Raw genomic sequence first — 25,333 nt, 5'->3', positions numbered from 1 at the left:
GCATCTGAAATCCTGCGATCAATGACTAAATCATGAATGAGTTCATTGCACTATAGTTCAGGATGTCTTAATGACCTAACGACCAAACTAATTAGTCCTAATGACCAGACACATAATCAGTGGCTAAAGACTTCATATAAGTAGAAGTAAAAAAAAACTGGGCATCACCAGATAGGAAAGAGGCTACAAGCACGATAGGACAAGTCTTTAAGGCTGTGCATAATTAAATTAGCTGCATTTACATATTTTCAGCATACAAAGCATGCATTGCTGTGAGCACGTGTCCTTTGTGTGTGTTAATATTCAGCATTTTTTAGATTTCTTTAGCTATCAATATATCTCCCCAGGTAGCACCGAAATATTAGAGCAATGTTACATTTTTGTTTTAGTCGAACATTATTTTGACGTTGTTAAAGTCCTTCTTTTTGTAATGTTTTAGCAATGTTACATATAAATATTGGTGTAATGTTTCCAAAAACATTTAAACAACATAAATGTACTATTCGTGAAAAAGTAGAGCAACCTAGCACGAGCATGTAAGCCCACTGCTCATGACGGTACATCTTCCACGCTTTACAAAGACCACAATACAGCACCATTCCTACACTCACCTCTGAACAAATAGCATAGAGTCAACCTTTTATATCCATCGCTGACGGGTGTTCCTTGAGTGATAGTGGTGAATGGATAATAAGCAATACTTTCTTGGAAAATATTAGGGCTGTGCTTGCATTCTATGGTGGGCATCATCTCAAAGCTCTAGTTGCAAAGAAGTGTTATTGGAAAAACATGGTTACTGGAAGAAAGAGGGCACACGTGCAGGGACTTAGTGTTTGAAATATATATATGCTAATGTTGTTTTATAGTTATGATCCAAATATTACTTTAACATTTAGGAAACAATATTAGAACAACATTGGTTTGTAACATTAAATATAATTTTCACAATGCAACATAAACATTGAGTAACATTATTGTAACATTCAAAAGTCAATATTAGTAAAATATGTTTCTTTTGAATGTTCTACTAATATTATTTTGATGTCACAGAATGTTAAGCAACATTCAGGCAACTTAGATAACAAATTTATAACATTATTCTAATGTTCGGTGCTACCTGGGTCGTTGGCAGGTAACAACATGCAGCAACAGGCTTACACCTTCAGGCTCAAAAATAGTAATAGTCACCACAGTCCCTGCATAAATTTTCATTGTACAAATGTCTGAAGGTAAGAAGAAAGAGCACGTGGCCTTTGACAAGAATGAAAAGTCATTGTTTTGAGAGACTCAGTATAGCTTTAAAACGGGCTAGTTTAAATAACACAGCTGGAAGAAAAAAAAAAAAGAAGGTTGCCATATCTTGATAAAAAATTCCCAGTCAGGTTAGCACCACAGTGAAGGCACTGCCAATGATTCAACAATAACGCTAAAAAAATATTCATCCAGTGCTGGCTTTTGACTTAGTTCAATGTCATATAATCTTAACGAAGCAACAAGTATCACAGAATTGTAGGCATGGGAATGTTCAGTATAAATATAGCCAAGCTCTTCAGGAAAGCGTCATTTAACTTGCAACTGCAGTATTATACCAAACTGTTATGCAATTCTTGAAATGCACGGCAGAGAACTACATATAAAACGAATTCAGCATGTTCCTCACTGAGGCTAGAATGTAATTGTTCTTCAATTAACATGATGCCTATTTTTCCTCACCAACATAATGTATACAATTTACTAAACCTATGTACACTAGTCATTCATTTGTTCATTTTGAAGTAGCTGCTTTGGGCATTACACTTACAGCAGTTATATGCAAGATAACGCAGTAAAGCAGGCTGAATAGACATCAAGAAACACTGCAAGATTATTTACCACTTCAATATTTGTTTTCTGGGTTTTGATTACAAACATATATATATAATACACCCAACTGCAAGCATTCAAAGAACACAGTTGCAAAAATTTATACCGACACATCTTTCTTTTTTTCCTACCGATGTGACATTTTAATGCAATTTTTAACCACTGCACCAACGGGTACAAAGGCTTCGTCTACATGCATATTTACATGCAAACTAATGCGCTCGAAGGGGCAAAGCTAGCACTACTAGAAAAAAAAAAAATAGAATTATTTTTTTTTTTTTGCGCATGCGCACACTTGCAAAAGAAAAGGGTACACGCAACAAAAATGTGACAGCGCAGGGCAACGCATCAAGCTTTCAAGAAAGGATAAAGATCCTTTCACCATAGTTGGGGCATCACTCGCCCGCAATGCTTACACCATAACGAGGTTCCCAGCACACGCGCCCGGTCACAAAAAGGTGTCTCCTCGTTTTTCACAATCTGCAATGCCGAATAACAAGAATTCACCGCAGGTTAGTGTCTCTCAGTGACGGTTATCGGCACCACACAAGCTCAACTGTCCACGTGACGTGATAGTTTCATTTTGTCACAATGTCGATAAACAATGGAAGTATGTATACTTTAGACATGCGCTACCAAAACGGTCCGCGCAAACCTATTTATTAGTAGGGCGACAGAAACTTAAAAAATAATGAAATATGCAAGAATGTCCAATTTTTTTAGGGCGGTTAAACTGCATATGCTAGCTAGCAACATGCCACTGCTCTCAGCGCAGAGAGATGGAGGTTCTCGCAATATTATGATACGGGAGTGACGATATCGTGGATACGCACAGCGAAATTCTGCTGTTGGAGGAGTTAGAAATTTATCCGAGAAATGGAAATTTCTGCCGAACACGGAGCGGCTTGTCGCTGCTCTCTCTTCGTGGTGCTAGCTAGGATTACACTGCTCTTTCTCTCCCCCACTCAACTACGGGCGAAAAAAAAAAGTTTCCCTGACACTAAAGCAGTCTCGTCGAGCAAAAAAGTATTTTCGACAACACAGGCCAGACCTCGCACACCGTTCATGCGACCGCATACGAATTATCGTTTTTCACTAGCGAACTTATTTTCTCCAGATGTTTTTTCGTCGGCAGCCGAAATAAAGCACAAGAGTCGCGTAGCGCCTGGGGAAGTAGTGTGTTAGTCATCAAGTTTTACGCTAATATCACAGCTCGCATAATGTCAAAACACGGTGCAAAAATCTTAACAGTCTTTATCCTTGTAATCAACATGTTTTTTCCAGCAGAAACGACAGCCTGTTTTCATTAGAAGACGTAAAACGGTACGTACAGAATTTCGCCGCCGCCATACCAGCACCAGCGATGGATAATGCCCGCTTTCCCAGAGGCCCTTATGCGCATGCGTCATGCAGAGTGCCCGCCTTCCGAGGGCGGGGCTTCGGACACCGCGGCGGCCTTGGTGCCGGCGCGCGCAGCGGCGCGCCATCGGAAGATCCCAACGAACAAAATCGACGCCGAAGTAGGCTTGGCTCAAAAAGTATAAAAGAGAAAGAAATGTGTGTGCGAAAGTAACACTGTTCTTTGACAAGGGATGCGCATTCGGTGGTCTGGCGCTCATTCCCCATTGTTTTTGCGCAGGAAAAAAAAGAGACAAGGATGCGCATAGATTTGCTCCTGTGCGCGAGCTCAGTGTCTTTTCTTTAAAATGCGTGCAGCAGTTGATCGAGAACGTGTGCCGATCATTTATCCGCTGAATATTACAGGCTTGTTACAGCAGGTTTCTTCTGAGCAGAAAAGACTGAAAGAAGAGAAGACGTACGTATTTTGTTAGTCTAAATCTTATCAGTTAATTTTCTTTCACTATACGTATGATATACGATCTGCAGACACGTACGGTACACGCCATTAAATTATTGTGCAACCGTGGCTGTAACTTTGACATTTCTTTGCCACATTTCAAATGTTTGAGTTCATGAAATAAATGTTTCAGCAGGTTTAGGCGTACGCGTAATACGCACACGCACAATATTTGAGAGACGAGCACGCGTGTCGCATGGTTCTCAAGATGCAATCAATATTACCTGTGAGCGCTGTTAAATAGGAGAATATTTCTGAACTGGGAGTATGTGCACTTCATGTGCCTCGAAACTGCGCATTTTTAGTCCTAATCGGTTTCATACAAAAAGGCACGGTAATAAAATACAGCACTTTGAAACGGCAAATAGCGATATAAAGCGTTGATATAAACACGTTTAACTTGACATTTTTGTTTTTATCGTCCTGTAAAATAAACAGTAATACAGGTATGCAACATCTCAGGAAATCGGCATCCGCAAGCTCTGCCATACGCGTCGTCTGCTGCGCGCAGGTGTAAAATTGATGCTACTGATAGACGTATACCAAATTTTTCTGCCCCCTTTATATTTGCCCGGTAAGATAGAAAAATAAAAGCCATGAATTCATAATACACCTATTTTTTAATTATTGTATTTATTTTTAGACAGTAGTAATTATATAGTATTTGCGTAAATGTTTTTCATATGTCATGTAAAGAGGGCAAGTGTAAGAGGGAAACGTAAGCAACGATTATCATACGTCTACTGGGTGGCTAGAGTGCTGTTTCCGTACGTCTGCTCCGCTGCTACATGGTACTAGGTTTCGCGATTGATGCTAAAAGATAAACGTGACATTTATATACGCTTTTTTTTTTTTTTCAAACAACGAAGGAAACAACAGGACAACAGCACTTGCTCCACTTGGTTCCTGCTTCACTCAGCTCCAGAGGCAGCGGCGCGACGGCTGCGACCGTCCGGATGACATTTCCGCCTTGTAGACGCTTTGAGCCGGGTGACACGAGATCGATAAATTGTTCGAGCTGGAATTACCCGAACGGGCTCCCGAAACTTGTCGCAGCTTGGCTTTTCACGAAGGTGTGAAGCCCTCTGCTGTAGTACGTGATGGTGATACAGGCTCCGGTAGCGGTGGCGGCTCGCGCCGCGGTTGGGCCATAGGAACTTTCACGTCTGGGGGCCCTCGCAAAAGGTTTCTATCGTGGTTGACACCTCGCGTGCCGCCGTGATGCAGCCCGACGACGTGGCCCCGTGCATCAAGAAAAACTTTCGCAACTGCGAGCTGGACGTGCACCCGACCGAGAAAGCTCTCGTGGTCCGGTACGAGGTCGAGGCGGTGGTTCTCGGAGACGGGCCCGCCATCGAGCAGACCCGCGCCTGCCAGAAACTCATCCGCGTTAAAAGCCTCAACGCATCGACTGACATCGCGGCGCTGGCACGAGAGGTAGTCGCCAAATGCGACCTTCTGCACGAGTCCCATACGGCCCGGGTGGAACGGCTGCTGTCGTACCTTCAGCAGCGTCGCGACACCGGGAGCAGGGTACGGACGCTTATATGTGCTTCTGGGCGTCCTCTCGCGTGCAGTGATCTGTGTACACACATTTTTTGTTTGTTTGTTTAGTACGCTTCAATACATCACTATACGTTCAGCTACTGGCAGGTTTTGTTGACTAAAGAAAAGATTGCTGAAACCACATACTACATCCGAATTATAAATCGTGCAGTTCAAACAAAACCTGCTGTTTGAAAGCAGTACAGATTGCATGTCATGCTGGTGGAACCTGGTGTATTTACAGATTTGTCATGTTGTTAATGTCATGCTGTGAGGAAAGCATGACAGTAAACTCACAAGATCCTATGCTTTGTAACGGCCTCGTACCACTGGATTCACCTGTGCACGCAATACATTGGGCCCGGTGGCGTAGCCACTAATTTTTTTCGAGGGGGGGCTGGACATTGCTGCTCAGCCTCCTCTGTATCGGGATACCTGTTACCTCTCAACTGCGCCATAAATTCTGCATGCCGGAATGCAAAGATTGCACGGAAGAATAGTATCGTTCGGGGCTTTCGTGTCATCGAGTATCTTGCGCATGTATTATTTCAGACGAAAATCATTTATTTAATTTAGCAAATGCAAAACTGAAAATTTATCATTACCAGTCTTCCAGCCATGCAATTAATGTTAGTTCGAATACGTACTCTTCCTGACGGACTCGCAGATGAAATGGTTACCAGCACTCTCTCCAGTGCATGTGCTTATAAATTTGATTACAATGCAGCATCTGCACTCTAACTGAAGTGTTACGAACAGACGAAGACTCTCAGCAAACCACTTCGACAGACTTTTTACCTGAGCGTAGATAGCAGCTAAAAACACCGAGATTCAGTATGAACTAGAGGCCCGAAAGGGAGAAGATAGTGCGGTGTCAGAAGATCGAGTTTGGCCTGCGGAGGCTGAGTATGTGGCGTCACGTTTACTTCGTTTTTTTGTTCTCCACGCATTCTATATCTGCATGCTTTATCAACTTGTCTGATAGCATGGCTTGTCTCTTTGGATGGTCCGATGAACGATTTCAGAAAACTACCTAAATGCACCTTTCGCTTTTTTTATTCCCGTCGAATTCTCTTTTTGAGCATGAAAAAGACATACTGGAGACAAAGTCCAGATTGATTTCCGGTTCTGATGGTTGTTTTGGTCTGCGCTATATGACAGTATGAAAACATTTCGTGGGACGCTGAAGCCCCATAATCACTCCCACTGGCTACGCCCTTGATTGGGCCCTGTCACCGCAAGTATAGATGCCAGGCTTTCATGCTACTTCTTCAATGTATGCATACTATGCTTTTGTGATGTTTCTTTACTTAGAAAGCAACGGCATCATGAATTCTCTGAACCACGAAGTAAGAATTCTCAGCTGTACTTTTGTGTTGCCTATCGGAAAAAGCGCCATGCACAGACATACTTTCTGTTCAGTTGAAAATGCAATTGACAGTCACTGAGCAACATCTTAGAACTTTAGACATTCTGGACTATAATCTGTCTTGACTTCTTGAGGGGATAAATGGTTTGAAACTTGTAATGCCTGACCAGCAGAAATATTGGTGAATACTTGACTGAAACCCTTCTATTGTTATTAAATATAGGTCCACAAGATGTGAAGCATAAAGGGAGTGTCCTAAAAAACAGAAGAGTGTCCACCACCTAGCTGTCAGCACTACGTGCAGTGATGTTGTTTTAACTGATGATTGTCAGAATTGCACCCTAAAATCTCGGCCTCTGTTCCTTTTTTTCATGAAGCAGTTTGAAAAATCCAGTCATTTCAAAATGGGAAAAAAAGGTCTGTTCTTAAACTTCTCTCAAAAGAGCTGGAGATCCTTTTATGCCAAATTTTTACGCATGACATTTTCTAAAAAAAAAACGGTATTCCATAAATGAAAGATTGCATCAGGAAAATGCGTCTAAAAATACTATTACAGGTCATGCAGTGCACTGCTTTGGTGCTTCAGTTTGCAATTGTTTTCATAATTGCAGCCCCAGACCGCATTCCAGCCAGCTACGCAGCATGGAGGCCTGTCACCGTCAATGGGAAGTCGTACAATGCCGATTGCCAGCATGGCATGCCTCGAGTCCTATATAGACATGCTGTATGAGGAAGGAGAGGACAAGTTGCGGGGCTCCGCGATGGTTCTGCAGTTGGCACGGAGTCCGGACAACCTGGGCGAACTAGCGGCCAATGACACATTACTGTGCGCACTGGCACGGGTGCTGCGAGAGGACGGCCGCAGGGATACCCAGCTGGCCACCAACCTGGCCTACGTCTTCTTCTGCCTGTCCACCTTTTCACAGTTCCACCCCGTCATTGCCGAGTACAAGGTGTGCTTCCTCCCCTCCTTCCCGAGTCACAGTGACTGCTGTTACTTATAGAAATACTTTGGTCAACTTGAAACTAGGCCTTTTTCAATAGTGTGACCGTGCTCTAAGGAAGGAAAGAAGCTGCTCTGAGCTAGGAGAGGTCGAGGAAAGAAATATGGGCATCGTCATCAGCCGCAATTTTCATTGGCAGACCAGGCAGACTATAGTGTGTCTGGGCAAGGTTTTGCGTGGTAATCTCTGAGGCTGGGCTAGAGGACGATCACGGGATCCTTCCCTGTCTTTATGCCGATGGTTTGAATCAAGTATCAGCAAAAATTTCAAATCTGTTTTTCTCATCAAGAAATTAATGTTCAACATGGCCAGTAGGGTTGTAGAATCTATTTTTACTCAAAATAAAAGTTGAATGGAGCTGTCCTCAGAGTTTTTTTAAAGAAAACCAGCATGAGCCCACCACAGTGCCTAAGTGGCCATGTTGTTTGGCTACTGAGCCCAGGGTCATGGCGTTTAATCCTCACTACAGTGGCTGCATTTCAATTGAAGCGATATGCAAAGAAACACTAGTGTACTTTTGAATGATGTCTTTACACATCAAAAGACTGCAAGGGGTCAAAACCTGGAGGCCTCCACTATGGCATTCCTCACATCACACATGCAGCTTAAACATTTTAAAAAAGGCACTTATGTCTAATTCAAGTTGGCCTTTATTAATAGTCGAAACTTCAATAAGATGGAAAATGCTAAAGGTGAATAATGGTTGTCACCGTCACCAGCCTATTTCGCGAGTAAAATGTGTCGATTCCAGGGTCCCGGCTGCATCATCATTCAGCACTTTAAAATGATTGGCAAGCAGTCTTCTTTGGTGGAGGCATCATGAACTTGAACCAAATGGCAAACTAAATTTTCCTGGTCATAGATGTGTCTTTTGCTGCCATACAAGCGTTAACATAACAAGAAGGAGCCAAAGAGTCTCCTTTTATAGAGAACACTAATTGGATGGAGTTGTTCTCGATGATTGTTTAAAAATTTGCCTATTGTACCAAGGCTAGGAGGGTAAAGCTATTGGGCCTGCTTATCAGATGTGCTCAGACAGAAAGGGTGCAGATATAGGATGAGCACTATTGGCAGTTCTATAGTTGTTAGAAAAAAATTTCACATTGAAGCTTTTTTTGAAAAGTGCATGAACACACAGGTTATGACGGGAATTGTCTTGACGGGAATTGCAGGAATTGGTCTTGTAAAAATTATCATGTGCAAGATATGAATCTCAATTGGCTTGAACTGATTTGGAGGCCTCCACTACTGCATTCCTGATGACTTATGCATCACATTGGAACATTGAATTCCATGTCATAGCAAAATACTTAGATTTTACAATCAAAAGGCAGTCATTCAAAAACAAAAATAATCAACAAAAATGAGAAGGGAAATGTTCTGAAAGCACTCCTAACATATGGTTGTCATGAAGAAAGCCTGTTTTACCTCTTCTAAGTGCGTCGGTGAGTCCTAGTTAGTACAAACAATGTGTCGGCCTTGTGAATGCTATAGTTTCCAAGATCCCTCAAGTTTTTGGCTCAATAATTGTGGCTCTCTTAAGCGTAGTGTAGTGCCTGCATTTCTTGCAGGGCTGTGCAAGATTGTTGCCATCAGCTGATTTAAAAGCCAGTATAGCTGTTGCAGCTTTGCGTTAGGTGGAGACTACTACAAATGAGCGGGAACTTGTAAATCAGTGCTGTGGCAAAGGGGACATTCTGGTTCTTATGTTTTGCTGTGTGTACGTCTCGTGGTGTAATTGGCCGGGATGTTGATCATATTTTAAAGAACACCAGATGCAATAGCGTTCTTAAGTCCTTAACCTCCTGCAGCATTTGGTGTCAACTCCTCATGAACTTTACGTTTCACAAAGGGCAAAGTTTTTGAATGTTACTTTTTCTAGATGTATGATTTGCGGGTGGTTACTAATAGCAACTGTATTGGACATGTTTATTGCAGCATATGGTGAGTAATTTAAATTGAGATGTCTGTTTTTCAATTCCAGTTTTCACTTTCATGATTAAGGAGGCCATGTAATGTTTTATATTAACATGGCCTTCTGGATCAAATGTGACAGTGGCAATTTACTCTGCTGCCTTCTTGACTCAACTTTTTGTTGTATAAATTAATACGCTATTTCACGCCCAATGTTGATGATGAATGGTGATTGACTTAACAGGCTAGGTGGAATTACTGTATTTGACACTTTGCTCAGTAGTTTGCTAAAATGTTGAATTAAAAATTGTCTTTAGATGGCTAAGCAGATTTTCTTGTGCATTGTTCCAAATTGCGATTCTTAGGAGCCCTTATGAACCAGTTCTATCTACTACAGTGAATGACCCTAAAAGGTGGTAATTAGAAGGCAACATGATCAGGCACTGACTGGTGAAAGTTGCATTAGCACACCAACGCTAAATCATCTTTCACTCATGGAAATTGCTGGGCATGTGTCGAGTGATTTCCTCCTATCTCCGAAGCCATTGTACTTGTGTGCAATGGAGGATGTGGCTTAATGAAAGACCACTCACGCATATACGCCACATGAATCTCGTTGATCATGTATGAATTTTTCCAGCACAAATTAGTGTCTCCATTTTCATGCAGAATGTACCTCTAGAAGTTTCAGGAGATACTAGAAAACCTCATTCATTTTTGCTTAAGTACATTGCAATGTTGTGTTTTGTTAGGCGGGCTCCATCTGTTTAGTACATTGCAATGTTGTGTTTTGTTAGGTGGGCTCCATCTGTTTGGACCTGGTGGAGTACGAGCTCCGACGGCACGCACACTGGAAGGAAGAGCTGTCACGAGCACCGGATGACGAGCGCAGCCGACGCAAGTTTTTGGGGCTGACGCGCCGGCAGGACCACCTGTTGCGCGTCTGCCTCTACCTGCTCCTCAACGTGGCTGAGGAGTCGCGCAGCGAGATTAAGATGGTCAACCGAGGACTTGTGCCCATGCTCGTCGAATGCCTTGAGCGGGAGCAGACTGATCTGCTCCTCCTCGCTGTCTGCTTCCTCAAGAAGCTGTCCATCTACTATGAAAATCAGGTGTGTTCAATCAGCTAGGTGTGAGTGTTCATAACCCTTTAACCGCCAACCCTGAGCTGTACTCGTCATAGGAGTTTGTACCAGCATCGCCAGCCTGATGTTACGCTGCTTCCACCGTCAAAGACTAGCTACTGTAGTCATTTACATATGTTGTAATTTTAGCCCCTGATGTTCGGCTGTTGTCTGCAAAAAACTGCATTTAGTCCCTTTCGTACGTGTTTCAAGCCTGGAAACGGTCATTTCATATAGGCACTGCACAAAAAGAGTGTCAGTGGCGGCGATATTACAAGAAAGAGGTGGTTCCTGCACTACTTCTTGTGGAAGCACTGTTGACAATCTCGAATTAGGATCCAACAGCAACTTTTACTTCATCTTTAAGATGGCTATTGTTTCAGATCACAACTAGAGCAATGGTGACTACATGAGGTAAGGACTGCCAAGTTGAGCATTGTGCAACACCCTACAACTTTGTAATCTGCCACAAAAAGTTTGACTACTGGTTATGGAAGCTTATTTGTGTTAAAGCTAAGCAAAATCTCTGCACTTTTCAGCGTGTTACAGTGTACTTCATCAAATAAATCTATTGGAGTTTCAGTATGTTGTGACCAATGTACATGCTACGACATGCATTGGTGGAAAGCCACCCTCAGAAGTAGCGTTTTCTTTTCAACTTTTTGCGAATTCTGACCAAAAACCAAAGACGTAATAATTTTCAGACTCAGGATTGTTCGAGAAAAATTCTGAGTACTTAAAAAAATTGACAATATTGTTTTTCGGTACTTTTCTTTTTTTTTTTAACGCAAACTTGCCATAAGGCATATTATATAAACTCATGTAAATGGTTTTCTGTGAGGAACCGGAGCAGGCTCCCGCTCTTAGCGTTGTCGGTGAGCCATTTAGAAAAGTCCTCTTCTCTTGTTGTGGTTAGTCCCACTTCGCGCAGAATCTGTGTCCTTGATGCCCTTGTCCCTGCACAAGTCCATAACAGGTGGCGAACATCCACTTCTGCAGCTGGTGTGGAACACTTCGGGCATGTGGTTGGTTCGATGTCAGCTTGCGATTCTCATCGGCATTTTGCCGACGGGGTAAGGGCCGCCCCAGCTCTTATCCTTCTAAGGGAAACCTCCTCCAATCTCGTTAAGTTACGAGGGAGTGGGAATGTACACGAAGGAATGAGGGCACGTGTACTTTTCCATAAAGAGGATGCTAAAATGGAAACAGTGGAGTGGGCATCGAAAGGGAGCCTGGTGGGGGGCGCATTAGTGTGTGGAACTTCGTGTGTGAGGTGGTCAACTTTTCTCAGCATTGTCTTGTGTCCAATGTATCTGGATGCTTATCTTTGTTTTTTTATTGAGTGCGTGGATTTCCTGGGTAACACATAGCGTCTTCGTCACTTTCTTCAGTTGTTTTATGGCGGCTAAGGAGTCTGTATAGATGTGGGCTTCTGTCATCGAATCTATTTTATTTATGGCCTCCATAGCATCGTGGATTGCATAGAGTTCCATCACAAGCGGGTCCGGGTATTCTAAAAGATATTCTTTATGTACCTTTAGTTCGCTGTGTGTTGGACTAGTAGCTGCTGTTCTACCGCCATTTTCTATAAATGATGCGTCCGTATATGCAATTAAGGTACCTGGAAGTGCATCAACCAGAGGTCGAGATGCCAGCTTTTCTTTGCGACGAAGCCGAGTGGTCTTGTTTGTCGTAATAGTAGTGAATTCCCACGGACGGGGGTCAGCCATTGGTGGTGTTCGAACTGCCACTTCATTGTACAAGGATGCTATGGGCGTAACATACTTTCGCTTCATATCCCTTGTTGCCTCTCGTTGTTCAATTAATTCTGTCAACGTATTTATCTGTGCAAACTCTTGGAGAATAGGGATAGGGGTAAGTTTTGGTAAAGCCGTGATAGTGCGCATTGCGTTCCTATTTATTGTTTCCATTTTCACCCATTGCCGCCTCGTGAGTCTTTGGAATTGGGCCTGGTATAGTATCCTCGGCTGTAACACTGATTGTACAAGACGTCTTGCCATGTCCGCTCGAGCTCCTCCTCCCCTAGACGAAATGCGTTTTATCAAGTTTAAGGAAGTCGCAGCTACTTTTTTCACCTTATGAAGCCATTGTGTTCCTTTGCCGGATTTGTGAATTTCTAGACCAAGAACTCTCAACTCGTCCACCTCTTCCAATGCCTGATTTCCAATCTTTACGGAGACTCTTTGTGTTGCCAATTGTTTTCTTCCATTCTTGTTGGCAACATGAATGTAACTGGACTTTTGAGGTGATAATTCCAGGCCTGCACTTTGCACGTACTCATCTATGGTATTTAAAGCCTCTTGCAGATAGCGATTCTGTCTCTCAATTTGTTTATGAACAGACCAAATCGTGACATCATCTGCGTATATCATGAACCCCACTTCTGGTATTTTAGCTAATTTCCACGCTAATGGGATCAGTGCTATATTAAATAATAAAGGTGCTAACACTGACCCTTGTGGCACGCCTCTGTTCGAGGTGTAATTGCCAATTTGTTTTCTGTTTATCCGGATAGAAAACGTCCTGTCCTTAAGCAGATTATGTACTGCTTTTATGACCTGCAAGGGAATGCCCATACATTCCATGTTGCTAAGAATCTTGGCATGTAACGCGTTGTCGTATGCCTTCGCCATGTCGGTAGCCACTACAGTGCGCACTAGGTGGCTATAAGGCGACACGTGTATGACCTCTTCAGTGAGCACAGCCAGTCCATTTTCTGTCCCAAGGTTTGTTCGGAACCCAATTTGTCGAGCATGGTATTTTTTATTACTTTCCAACCACCATGACAGGCGGGTGGCTATCATCTTTTCATAGATTTTGCAAATTGTGGGTGTTAGCGAGATAGGCCGCAAAGATTCTAGACTTGTGGGAGGTTTCCCAGCCTTTGGTATTGTTACCACCACCGAGTGTTTCCAGCCGAGTGGAATGTCTCCTCCTTGCCATACCTCATTTACCACATCCAACAAGCCGTCAACTGCGGCTCCTTCTAAATTCTTGAATACTTCGGTACTTACATTGGTATTTAAAGGATTAAAAAGAGTAAAAGGCTTTATTTTAGCAGAAGGAAAAATGAGTGCAATAAAAGAGTCTAGAAGTGCCTAGAGTATAAAAGGTGTTATTTTGTGTGTAAAAGATTGTTATGGTAATGAGATATGCTGTAGCAGAACCTGTGAGTTCTTTTCGCATTACAAGCTTGACCAAAGGCACACTTTCTTTCATAGCTATACACACTCATTTAGAGACTGTGAAGCGCTCCAGAAATTTCGACCACCTGGGATTCTTGAACATGCACTGACATCACACAGTACGTGGACAACTTTGCGTTTCGCCTCTATCGAAATGCAGCCGGTGTTCGAACCCGACCGTCACAGCAGGCGTGATGGCTGATGCTGTTGCAAAGTGGACAGCGGCAGTTAGACGACAGGTGGAAAATGCTGAAGACCACTACATCAACACCCGTTTGACAGATGGTGCCACCAATACAGTTATAACTTTCTCCGATGTGTATGCACATCGTGCACTTGCCTGGGGTGTATATAAACAGTTGTGTTCATCGCTCATTGTGTTCTGTCATCATTTCGGAAAATGTAAACATACGGGTCGTTTCAACATTGATAAATCAGTTTATGCCATTGTGATAAGCAGTGTAAGCGTCATTGATGGATAGTCACAATGAGCTACAGCTCAATATTCATCACCGCATCCACGTTGCATCAGTTTTCAGCGATCATGATTCATTATTACTGCCATGCATGTTGCCATGCTTTTAATTTATCAGATTTGATGGCTGCTTATCGGTGCACTTGATTCAAAATTTTTATCAGTTAAGGATGTGTATATATAGGAGTGTTTTGCACTCCGCGGCTGCAGCGTATTCGCCCACTAATCATGATGGGGTTTGTGCTGGAGGAAACATAGGGATGGAATGACAAGCATGTACACTCGTATTTTGTCTATGTGTACAAATAATGTACAGAGTGGACTGCTTAGCTACAAAACAACCCTGAGACTCCACGGAAGGAGGAGGCTGTGTGACAAGGTATTCCAGCTTGGGGGATGGGTGTGACTTTGGCAGTGAATATTTGCATGTGCTGGGTAGCATGCTGGCAGAGAGCTTCTTGTGCACGGCACATTCTGATTAATTGATTGATTGATTTATAGGAAGGGAAAGGGGCGGTAACTGTCTCACTTGTTTTCTGTGGACACCTCAACCACACCGTAAGGGAAGGGAAGAAGGTGGGAGTGAAAGTGGAAAGAGAAAAAGAGGAGCCGTAGTGGAGGGCTACGGAGTAATTTCGACCACCTGGGGATCTTTAACATGCGCATGCCACATTCTTTCTCGGTGTTTGCTGCTGAAGTTGGTAGAGAGAGTGTGCGGGCATAATGCTCACATTGCCGGTGGGATATAAAAGCAGCTTGTCTTTCCATGGGAACCTGCTTAGAGGCGCCAGTGACACTCCCGCCGCTATTTCCATTCCACATTTTGAGGGAGCTGACTAGCCTCCTCTCCTAGCCGGTGCTGTCCCGACATGTGATGGCGTAATGGTCAGCCACGAGAGATGGAGGGAGTACTGTGTTTCCGCAAGGGTTACTGTAGCAACAATAGTTGCTGGTCTGCTGTGCCTGTGCTTAAAGCTGTCTATTTGCACGTGCTTTAAAGCTTCATGAGATAGTATCACATAACCACGTTGGAACTTACTGCAGTTACTTTTCTTGGTGCCCAGCCGCAGCAGTGCACTTGATTGCTCTGCCCAAGGGCGGGGGATCGGATCCTGGCCGTGGCAGCTGCTTTTCATTTGAGGTGAAAAGCAAGGTGTCCGTGTGCTGTACGATGTCAGCGCACGTTAAAGAACCCAGGTGGTTGGAATTTCTGGAGCCCTCCACTGCGACATTTCTCATAGCCTGAGTTGCTTTCAGACGTTGAGTCCATAAACCCACCGTAACCACTGCTCCACCCTGACGGCGCAGTGGTTATGGAGCTCCACTACTGTTCCCAAGGATGCGGTATCGAATCCCAGCCTCGGAGGCCGCTTTTCGATCGAGGCGAAAAGCAAGGCACCCGTGTGCTGTGTGATTTCAGCGCACATTAAAGAACCCCAGGTGGTCAACATTTCCAGAGTCCTCCACTATGCCGTCTCTCACAGCCTGAGTCGCTTTGGGACGTTAAACCCCACAACCAACCATAAACCAAATTAAACTTCTCTTGGTATGCTTCAAACAACTCAGGCACTCTCCTGCTTCCATTTCAGGCTGAGATGGCGCGGCTACCAACCATTGAACGGCTCACTCCACTGCTGTCCCGGGAGCCACTGACATCCGCTGTGCTACGTCTGTTGCTCAATCTGTCCTTCGACCGTGCCCACCGTGCTGCCATGTCTGCGACAGGGCTCATTCCAAAGCTTGTTCAACACCTCAGCAAGGAAGGGCGTCCCGTGGCCGATGAGACGCCCGTCCTCTGCATCCTGTACCACCTGAGCCTGGATGACCGGTGCAAATCCCAGTTCCCCTACACCGACTGCATGCCATGGCTGGTCCGGTGCCTCTTGTCAAGCCAGAATCCACAGCCAGCACCGCTGGCACTTGCCATCAGCCTGGCATGCCACCGGCGCAATGCCCAGCTCTTTTCCAGTGCTCTGGACAAGCTTTTGGAGCGCGCTTTGAGGGATGCGGATGCCCTTTTCCTGCGCCTTGTGCGGACAGTAGCGCAGCACTGCAGCTCTGCCCGTGGGGCCTCCTTGTCGTCTCGCGTAGAAGCCCTCTGCTCCGCGCTCATGCAACACTCATCAGGGGTTGAGAGTGACTTTTCAGTCGAGTGTGCGTCCACTTTAGCACAGCTGGAGGGGGGCCCCTTTGGGCCCCTGCTAGACAGGCTCTTGCCGTGGATCCGTAGCTGTTTGTCCGAGAGTCCAGATGAGCTGCTGGTGCCGCTGGTTCAGCTGGTGGCCACGGTGGCACGTAGTGGTGAGGTCTGCGCCAAGGCAATTGTGCAGCAGGGGCTGGTGGTCGACTTGACTGGTCTGCTCAGAGCAAGACAAGAAGATGATCAGCTGGTGCTACAGGCAAGTACTCTTGGCAAGGTGTTCTTGGCGTCTGATGCAAGTTTTACAAAGTTTTCAGACATTTTTGCACACAATTTTTTTCGTAGCGAAAGCTACACTGCGGTAGGTTTTCAAGACCTCGGGTGGCTGCAGCTATGTCGTGAAGAAGCGTAGCTACGGTCTTAAAAAAAATTAGCCTGCCATAACATTTGTATTCGCGTTACCCCTATGCCACAAACAAGAGCTGCCAACTCGGTCGCTCCTTTCATATGGGAGGGTGATATCAGAATCAGCCTGCCAGAACCGTTTACATTCTCGTTACCCCTACGACACGCAGGCACGTCTATACGGCTTGGTTGAAGCGTGACTTTATATGTGGGCTGATAGCTTATGCTCTCGCGTCATACCCTTAAAGGCTGAGCTTAAGTGTCCCCAATAATGTAGCACCTTACACTGATAGGGTGTTATAGGTGAATAATGTAGCAGGCAAAAGAAGCTTCCGCTGCTGCTTTTGCAATTCAACTAGGGTTAACCAGAGCTAAACCATAACTAATTTTGTTCTCTTCATTTTCCAATGCGTATATATTAAAAGGCTCGTGGTGAAAAAAGCGCGCGCAGAAAGTGTGTATAGAAAGTCTCATTCCACAACTGGCAGGTGCTGCGAACCACATTTCGGATCGGTTGGTAATATGGGAATCAAACCTTCCAAGACCTTTCGGTTGTGAATAAGACGATTCTTAGGCTATGCAGGTACGTCCGACCAGCTTGTTTGAAGCGGGGCTTTATAGGTGTCGTCAGATGATCTTTCATGTAACTGGGTAGCAGAAGGTGTCGTGTGTTCAGCAAGTGTCTATCTGCACCCCCAAAATTGGACCTCTGGACCCATGAAATTTGGCCTTTAACGAGCATGCTGAAGAGCACTCGTTTTTTCAAATCTACTTTGGAGAAGCATGAAAGATGAAGCAAGAAGCGAAGCTCTCAATGATGATAATGGCAGCAAGTGAGTGTGGATACTGAAGGGCCACTTGTTTAGCCTACACCAGCTACACCGGTGTAGGAAATCTCCTATACCTACAATGGGTTTTTGCTGTACTGGTGTAGCTGGTGTAGATTAAAAAAATCGCCCTTGAGATAGAAGAGAGGCTACACCAAGGCATGTTCTCTAGGCAGGCGGCATAATATGCTACGTCGGCATGGCTCCTGATGACTGGCCAACTCATCGGTGAGGCCACACCAAAATTTGGCATGCTCATGCATTCTCCACACGTGTGAGGCTACATGGGCGTTTGGAATTTCTTTTTCTTGCACATGAAGTGTCTGTGTAGCAGTGCACGAACAATGACAGCTCTAGTTCTTGGTGAGCATAGTTGAAAGCTTTTGTTGTATTTTTGGGGTGTGTCTGTGCTGAATGTGAGGCTGATATAGCAGATGTGTGCACCCGGTGTAATAACGGGGAAATGTTAAAGGGGACGTTATGAAGAAAATCCTGCGTTGGTGTCAACGTTGTGAGTGAAAAAACCACGGGCATGGTGCTGGCAGGTGGTAGGCGGTAGCTGACATGGCTGAGCACTGGTTCTGCAATGGTTTGTGCGACTTAATGAGACCACATGACATCAGAAAGTTGGCAGGAGCTGCCAACTCAGGTTTCTCTTTTGAGGTGGGAAGGTGAAAAAAGAATCAACCTTCCAGTGCTCTTGGATGTAAAGTCAGGCGCAGTATTTCTGTGCCGTGTAGGCATGTTCATACGGCTTGGTTAAAGTAAGGCTGTATATATTAGATGGTAGCCTACGCTATCACAACTTGTCTTTCAAGGCAGAGCTTAAGTGCTCCCCATGTGTTTTTTTTTTTTTTTGCTTACTTTCTGCCATCACTTTTCAAATGATGTGATGAAAACATTAGGGGGAAAAGAAAAAATACACGGCTGCTTGTATTCACATCTGAATCTCTTTCATATTTGTCCTTGCCACTGTGTAAGAATAACTCACTTCAGCTGTCTCAGTCCTCACATCTGATGCATGTAATGTTTTGTTTTGCGTGCGTATGAACAAAATCGGCTTCTTTCTCTGCAGTCTTGCGTGTTATAGCACATGAAAACTGCCAGCATATCTGAACATGGTGGTTGCGTTATCGTGTCCCCTGACAATTGGTTTTCACGTGGGAGTGTCACATGACATCTGTCCTGGATGAAGTTAACCATATCTGATTGCGAAGCTCTAGCCACACACTGCTGTGTTGCCTGTGAATGATGGTGGCAAAGGTAAATGCTGTGTAATAAAGATACAGCTTTCGTGCTGTGTCACATAGCTACATGGAAATGCTCAGGGGAAGCTGTGCCTTCTCGTCTGCAGGTGGCGTATGTGTTTGATGCCCTCGTCAGTGGCGGTGGGTCTGTTGTGCGGGAGTCACTCGTGCAGGGAGCGCAAGAAGTGCCGGCCTACCTTCTCGACCTGCTGCACGATCGAAATCCCGAGGTTGGCCGTGTGTGTGGCCATGCACTGACTGTGCTGGCCCACTTCTACCCAGAATGGGATCGCCGTCTGCGGGAGGCACGCTTCTGTTGGCACAATGCCCAGGTAAGTCTTGTCATCAGTGTGACAAAGTGGTATGAGTGCCTTTTCGGTCATGTGGAAGTTCATCAAGACTCGTTGCTGACAAACAGCTGATATTGCTGTCAGATGCTGCCAGGACAAGTGCTACCACTGCCTTTGGCGCTGCGTAGCACATAGTCACTGTTACTAGTATAAAAGCCACTCTTTCCATATTTCTGCTACTGTTTGGAAAGGAGAATGAAGGACAATGAAACTGGTACCAAGAATTGGGGATGAAAATTTGGTTAGAAACGCATCCCCTGAGGACAGCCTCTCTTTGTGTGACATTATCAAGTGGCATATTAAAGATTTGAGCTAAGCATGTTTAAGCTTTACACAGCGTCCAGTAGGGATTGGCTAATAAGACAGCCTGAGTGTGCTAACTCGACCACCCAGATAACCTTCCACCGCAAAAGTGCAGTTCCTTTCAGACCACTCTTCCCATTCCTACCCTCCTGTACATGGCTTTTTTATTATTCTGTTCAGTTAAGTTTTAACAAGTGATAATTAACACTAGGAATTAAGTTTCTTGTGAAAAGCAGGGCCACTTATTTGCCTCACATTTGGGAACAATTAAGGTGCGCTGACTGCTTGTGCTAGGGACCAGAAACCACAGCCAAGAGCCACTTGTGAATCGTATTTTTTTACTGCCCAGTGGCTGGCTGTAGTGCAGTCCGGAGAGGTGCCGGAGGAGCATGAAGAAGGACCCTGTGAGCAGTTCCTGGACCGATCTGATCTTCTTTCCAACGGCAGTGCCACTTCCGACCCTTAAGATTTAGAGGGCCGCCATTATTTTGCCACAACTTGCGAGGCGATGTCTCCAAGAATAAGCGGAGTTCATGCTACTTAAAACTGTCTGTCGGGGTCAGCGTGCAAAACTTTTGAAATGGGGTGAAAAAAAATTCACCTCACGGTTACTAATGTTGTAACGCAAGATTCAGGGACAGCCGTTTGTGGTAGTGAATGCACAGCTGGCCGTGTTATTGAGTGACGCTCTCTGTGGGCAGAGGTGTGAACTAGGCATTAGCTTGAGCTGGTGTACACAGAGGGTGCCACTCCCATTTGCTGCTCGTTCCACTGTCATGTTACGGTAATTCTACAGAACCGAGAAACATAGCCTTAACAGCTGTTTCTGCAAAAGGAGAGAAAGCAAAGGTGCACATTTTTCAGGTGCAACACGAGAAGCACACGGGAAATCTTCACAATTCCTTGTGTTGTCTCGTGCTTCTCGGTGAATTTGCAATGGCCAGTTTTGACCAAGGTGAAGAAACTATTTGTGCAGCATTGCCAGCATTACAGTCATGTGCAAAATATATTTTTGGGGAATTCCAACTTGTCGGGTTATAGCTTTAATGCACACTTTTTTTTTTCAAAGCTCTCCTCAGAGTAAGCTGGTGACCGTGTGCTTCAATAAACAGGCAACTGTACTTGTGCAATCAATGGCATTTTCCAGGTTATTGGAAACAGCCTTATTATTATTGACTATGATCTGTTGTGTTGACAGCATAAATTATATAAGCTATATGAACTATAGATAACTTATTATCCACCAGCAACTGTATTGGCTGTGCGTGCAGCAGCTAGCCGTTTTTGATGCTGCTACAAAGTGCATGCATATAGTATTGCTGTGGCTAGGAGTACACAAGTGCCTCTGTATCGAGACTAAGTGGCAACATTTAAGCAGCTGTCAGCTGCTTTGTTTACTTCATCCTTTCTTCCAATTTACAGCGCCTCTCACTATATATCAACTGCTTGGAAACCATCTTATTGCTCCTGTCGCAGCTTGAACATGAAACTAGCTTCCTTCCAATAATAGAAAATCACTAACGCAGACCGATGTCGAAAGGGTTGCACTGAGCATGGTATTCTTCTATATCGTAGTAAGTGCAGTGTGTATTTTTAGTACTGTGCATGCTAAGACAAATTTATGGCTTGGCTGGTTCATTCGGGGTACACAGAACGAGACAGACCATTTTTCTGCCCTTTGCAGCGTTCCTCTGAGCAGTCAACGTTTTTGCCCCTAAGAAGGCTGATTTGCATAGCTTGCACAGGTGTTAGTTGATAAGATTAGTGGGCAGTATGAGATTATTGAGAGCTGCACATGCTCATCATGTATAAGCACTGCATAAAATTGGTACTAGTTAGACAGTGCATTGGAAGTATAGAGTACCTTAGCTAGACACCAGTCGCAGGCCCAAATATCAACTTACATACTTGTAACGTATTCGCAGGCAGCCACTATTACAGTGGTCAGGATTGTGCATTTGTACATCCCTGACACATTTAAGCAGCTATACCAGGACATTTGGCACTTGTATGTACATTGCAATGCTGGCACGCACATCTTGAAGTTCGCTTTGTACCAATTTTTATACTCTATGGTGACAAGGTTCAGCTCGAGCACTCTGCTGAGAGGTAGTGTTTGTTATCAACAGCTTTCAGGTGTCTAGTGTTCACAGCTGTAAAAACTTTTTGTTTTGTTTGTTTGTTTGTTCTCGAAATCTAGTTTGCACGGATCCTGCCCTGTACAGGTCTCGGCAGGATGTCCTTGCCTATTTTTGCAAGAGCTTTATTTATTTCACAATAAAACAGAAATAAACTCTCCAGCTTCATGTTGGTGTGTTTATCTGGCAAACTACCCACCCACTGTCAGCCTCAACCTACTAAATTGTGTCGTGTGTGTGAAGGCTTGGCTTAGAGTAAAATATATATTTATTAAAGTAAAAACATCAGTTTAATTATCGAGTTTATTATTTTGCTTCCACTAAATTGTCACATAGTGTTGTGTTGGGTTTTGAGGGGCTTAAGCAACTCAGGCTCTCATGCACCAAGCGCAAATCGTTGCATAGTGTGTCATCATCGCTAAATTTTTCCTTTGTATGTGTCGTGGAACCCTTTTTGGGACATCTCGCTAGGTTTAGGACGATGTGCAATGCTGTTCCAATATGTAAACCTTAAAATGCCAGGCATTGTGTGCCCCTTGCCTGCCAATGCATGCAAACCTGTGACTTCGAGCAGGAACATTCTTTTTAGAGTAGCACATCGATGAGTGAGGAAAACAAAATGCAGTTTTACTTTTCAGTTGCGATCAAGGACCAAAGGCACAAAAGTTACTGCACTTGCAAGATCTATTGCCCATACTTCTAGACCAGAAAGAATGCACTGGATATGAATATGTACAATGTAAAAAAAGGCCAGGCAGAGATAAGGTATGCCATACGCGTCTGGCGTTTATGCTAAAGGCGCACCCAAGACTCATGCCGCAGGCAGAGCCATGGAATGATGACGATGGTACATACAAGTGAAAGAAGATGATGCATGGAAAGCTCACAACTACTATAATTTTAATTGGTTGCCAACTAATAAGCAGATAAGGCTCTAGAGAGGCAATGCAGTCTGTTTTTAGCTTGCACCTCTCTGCCTGCACTTCACCACATAGCTTGTGTATCTAGCAGATGCAGCAAGTACTGATTAAGTGGTCATACGAGCATCCTGTACAAATTTAGGACAGTCCGGAGAGCACATGCGAAGACAATTTTGTGCAGAAACGACGGAAATGTCTATTCAACAGTACAAGTAATACCATGCACTGCAAGTGCTACCAGAAACATATTCTGGCTGCCAAGCTATGCAATGTATGCAAAGGGTATAGTGTTCTAGAATTGAAAAGTGTGCCGCCGGCGAGCTGGTTGTTTCAGCGATGACGGGAGAGAGGGCGCTGTGTTTAAGGGATTTGGAAAGGGGTGATGGTTCCTAGTCTGACTTTTGCCAATGCAGTCCTGTGCATGAGATCAGAAGTCCGAGCACGGTTGGAAATTAAGCAGCACAGGGTAGGCAGGCTTGCTTTGGGAGCTCATAGGAATATGCCAAACCAGGGTGTGCAGGGTGACCTGGGATGGTCTTCATTTGAGAGCAGGGAAGCTAGCAGCAAGATAATGTTTGAGCAACGATTGAGAAAAATGGGAGAAAAGCAGTGGGCTAGGAAAGTCTTCAGCTACCTCTACATGAGGAATGTTACACAAGATGGAGAAGGCGAACAAGAAAATTGGCAAGCAAATATTTGGACAGCAGTAGGGGGACCCGTCAGGAATTATCAATTAAGAAAAAGGTTAAAGAAACAGAGAAGGGTCTGTGGAAGACAGGCATGGAGACCAAATCAGCATTGGAAATGTACAGAACTTTCAAGCAAGAAATAGCCAAAGAAAACATTTCCGATAAATCTAGGGGCAGCTCATTGTTGTTCGAGGCTAGGACAGGAGTATTGCGGACTAAGATATACCAAGTTAAGTACCAAGAGATAGACACGCTGTGCGGTGTGTGTGGGAAGGCAAGAATAGGTACAAATTATATTACTATTCATGGCCATGCGGCCTGTGCCGCCGCCGCCCAATTCAAAGGGTTCAGCCTTATCCATCCATGAACGCTGAGCAGACAGCTGGGTGAACTGCCTCTATCACCGCTAGTCCTTCAGCTTGTCTAAATGTAATGAACCGATTCTGGGCATGAATAAATGAACTAGTTCCCTATAAAAGCGGCCATCGTCGGGGAACTTATGTATAAGCGGTGAGACACATACATCCCAGGCCTCTTTTCTGCCACAGAAATGGCTTGGGGAGAATCAGGTGTTGAAAAAACTGTGCTGTCATAGTTTTAATCTGCAAGGAATCCAAGAACATATCATGACTATGCGGGATCGTGTTTAAGACTGCTTTTCTGGTGTCGAGTCAGATACAGATTGTCGATGAACTGACAAACAGTAGTAAGAAATTTTCTTGACGTATTCGGTACTTTATTTCTCAAACATTAACAGGAGGTCCAATGACGAAGGTCTAACGTATATTTATGGTCACATAGATTTTTACTATAGGATGCACCAGTTTATGCTGGCTAGACTGCGGTCCCCCACCGACGCTCGCGTGGACTGAAAAACCAATGGAGGGTATTTTAGGCTAGGTTAGCATACCTTAATTGTTTGCGCCACACGTAAATAGAGAGATGTGAAGATTGCTTAGAGACGGATATTATGTCAGGAGCTGTTGAATACTTATTTGAATCTGGGCAGATACATACGAACAGGCACTTGTATAAAAATACGAAACAGATTAGCGAGAGCTCATACAAATGCACGAAACCACTCAGCGAACGACTTCAAAAACCAGCAGGGTAAACAATTCACGACTTAAATGAATATAATTGAATAGCTCAAGAATATGGTACCAACATTTGAAATGCTACCGAATTATATGAAAATGTCACTGAACTATGTGCATGTGAATGAATCAAGTTGCTAAATTCGAAAGCACTCAAGATGCGGACAGAGTCAGTAAATAGAGCCCTGAACACGATTATTTACACCACCTCACCTTCAGGTGCTTTATTTGCTCTGCTCTTGGTGTAGTGACTTCACATAAAAATGAAATCTCATCTGGACGTAGAACTTCACTACGCAAAGCGTCATTTCCCTATCATGGATAGGACATTCAGGCTCACGAACCTCTGCACTTGGAAAAAACATCGCAAAATCACGGATGCTGCTTGCATCAATCGTAAATCTTGAAATTAAAAAAATTTGACTCTTCCAGCGTCTTTACGAGCTTTGCAAGCTCCGCAGACGGATAAAGAAGACCTCCGTGGTCAAAGTTCGAGATGAATCCATTTTCTTCTTTCTGTGCGCGCATAATTTACTCGAAATGAAATATGCAGAACAAGTACTGCATTTTGATTTTCGCATGAACTTTCAAGCCACATATAGTACTGCAATATAAGCTGCGACCTAGAACTGTGCCTATAATGACATACTTATGACCATCTGGAGGAAGGGCTTTCAATGTAGCTTTGACGTCCTCGAACCTTTCCTCGTGAACCAAGCGGTCAAGCTCATCATTCGGAAAGTGCGCGCAGTGAGCAAAAAAAAAAAATCTAGAAGAGAACGTCTAGTAGGGGAGGGCACAGCAGCCAAAGGAGACGAACTGGAACTGTGACTCCGCTATCTGCAGACACGTGTTATCC

At 44.2% G+C, this 25,333-nt stretch overlaps 2 protein-coding genes across 5 annotated transcripts in view; one reads left to right on the top strand and one right to left on the bottom strand.

The window, feature by feature from the left end:
* The window catches only part of l(3)mbt (lethal (3) malignant brain tumor), a 45,693-nt gene extending 42,390 nt beyond the window's left edge, over window positions 1-3,303 (bottom strand). The window contains exons 1-2 of one of the 4 annotated variants that reach the window (XM_084579102.1): window positions 3,195-3,303; window positions 2,280-2,343 (exon numbers count right to left, since the gene is read on the bottom strand). In XM_084579102.1, coding sequence (XP_084435228.1) covers window positions 2,280-2,284 — 5 coding nt within the window. In that variant the 5' untranslated portion in view covers window positions 2,285-2,343; window positions 3,195-3,303. Of the gene's footprint in view, window positions 1-611; window positions 760-2,279; window positions 2,344-2,696; window positions 2,861-3,194 lie in introns of those variants that run through there. The other 3 variants (XM_084579103.1, XM_084579101.1, XM_084579100.1) reach the window with 3 other exon arrangements.
* A 1,158-nt stretch (window positions 3,304-4,461) lies between these two features.
* On the top strand, window positions 4,462-21,936 carry Kap3 (kinesin associated protein 3). The gene is made up of 6 exons (XM_084579097.1): window positions 4,462-5,254; window positions 7,247-7,588; window positions 10,351-10,665; window positions 15,948-16,757; window positions 19,085-19,309; window positions 19,980-21,936. Exons 1-6 carry the CDS (start codon window positions 4,943-4,945, stop codon window positions 20,094-20,096), a joined length of 2,121 nt encoding a protein of 706 aa, XP_084435223.1. The 5' UTR covers window positions 4,462-4,942; the 3' UTR covers window positions 20,097-21,936.
* Window positions 21,937-25,333: the final 3,397 nt, after the last annotated feature.

The sequence above is a fragment of the Amblyomma maculatum genome, chromosome 9, assembly GCF_055883805.1.
Source record: "Amblyomma maculatum isolate TAMU_Amacu chromosome 9, ASM5588380v1, whole genome shotgun sequence".
Taxonomy (NCBI): domain Eukaryota; kingdom Metazoa; phylum Arthropoda; class Arachnida; order Ixodida; family Ixodidae; genus Amblyomma; species Amblyomma maculatum.
Note: the sequence above shows the minus strand (reverse complement) of the source record. Positions and strands in the feature narration are given on the sequence as shown.

What these genes read in the sequence shown, in the direction of transcription:
- Kap3 (XM_084579097.1), top strand. Translation starts at nt 4,943, where the DNA reads ATGCAGCCCGACGACGTGGCCCCGTGCATCAAGAAAAACTTTCGCAAC. An exon ending in GTCGCGACACCGGGAGCAGG is followed by an intron (nt 5,255 to 7,246) that starts GTACGGACGCTT and finishes TCATAATTGCAG; the next exon opens with CCCCAGACCGCATTCCAGCC. An exon ending in CCATCTACTATGAAAATCAG is followed by an intron (nt 10,666 to 15,947) that starts GTGTGTTCAATC and finishes CTTCCATTTCAG; the next exon opens with GCTGAGATGGCGCGGCTACC.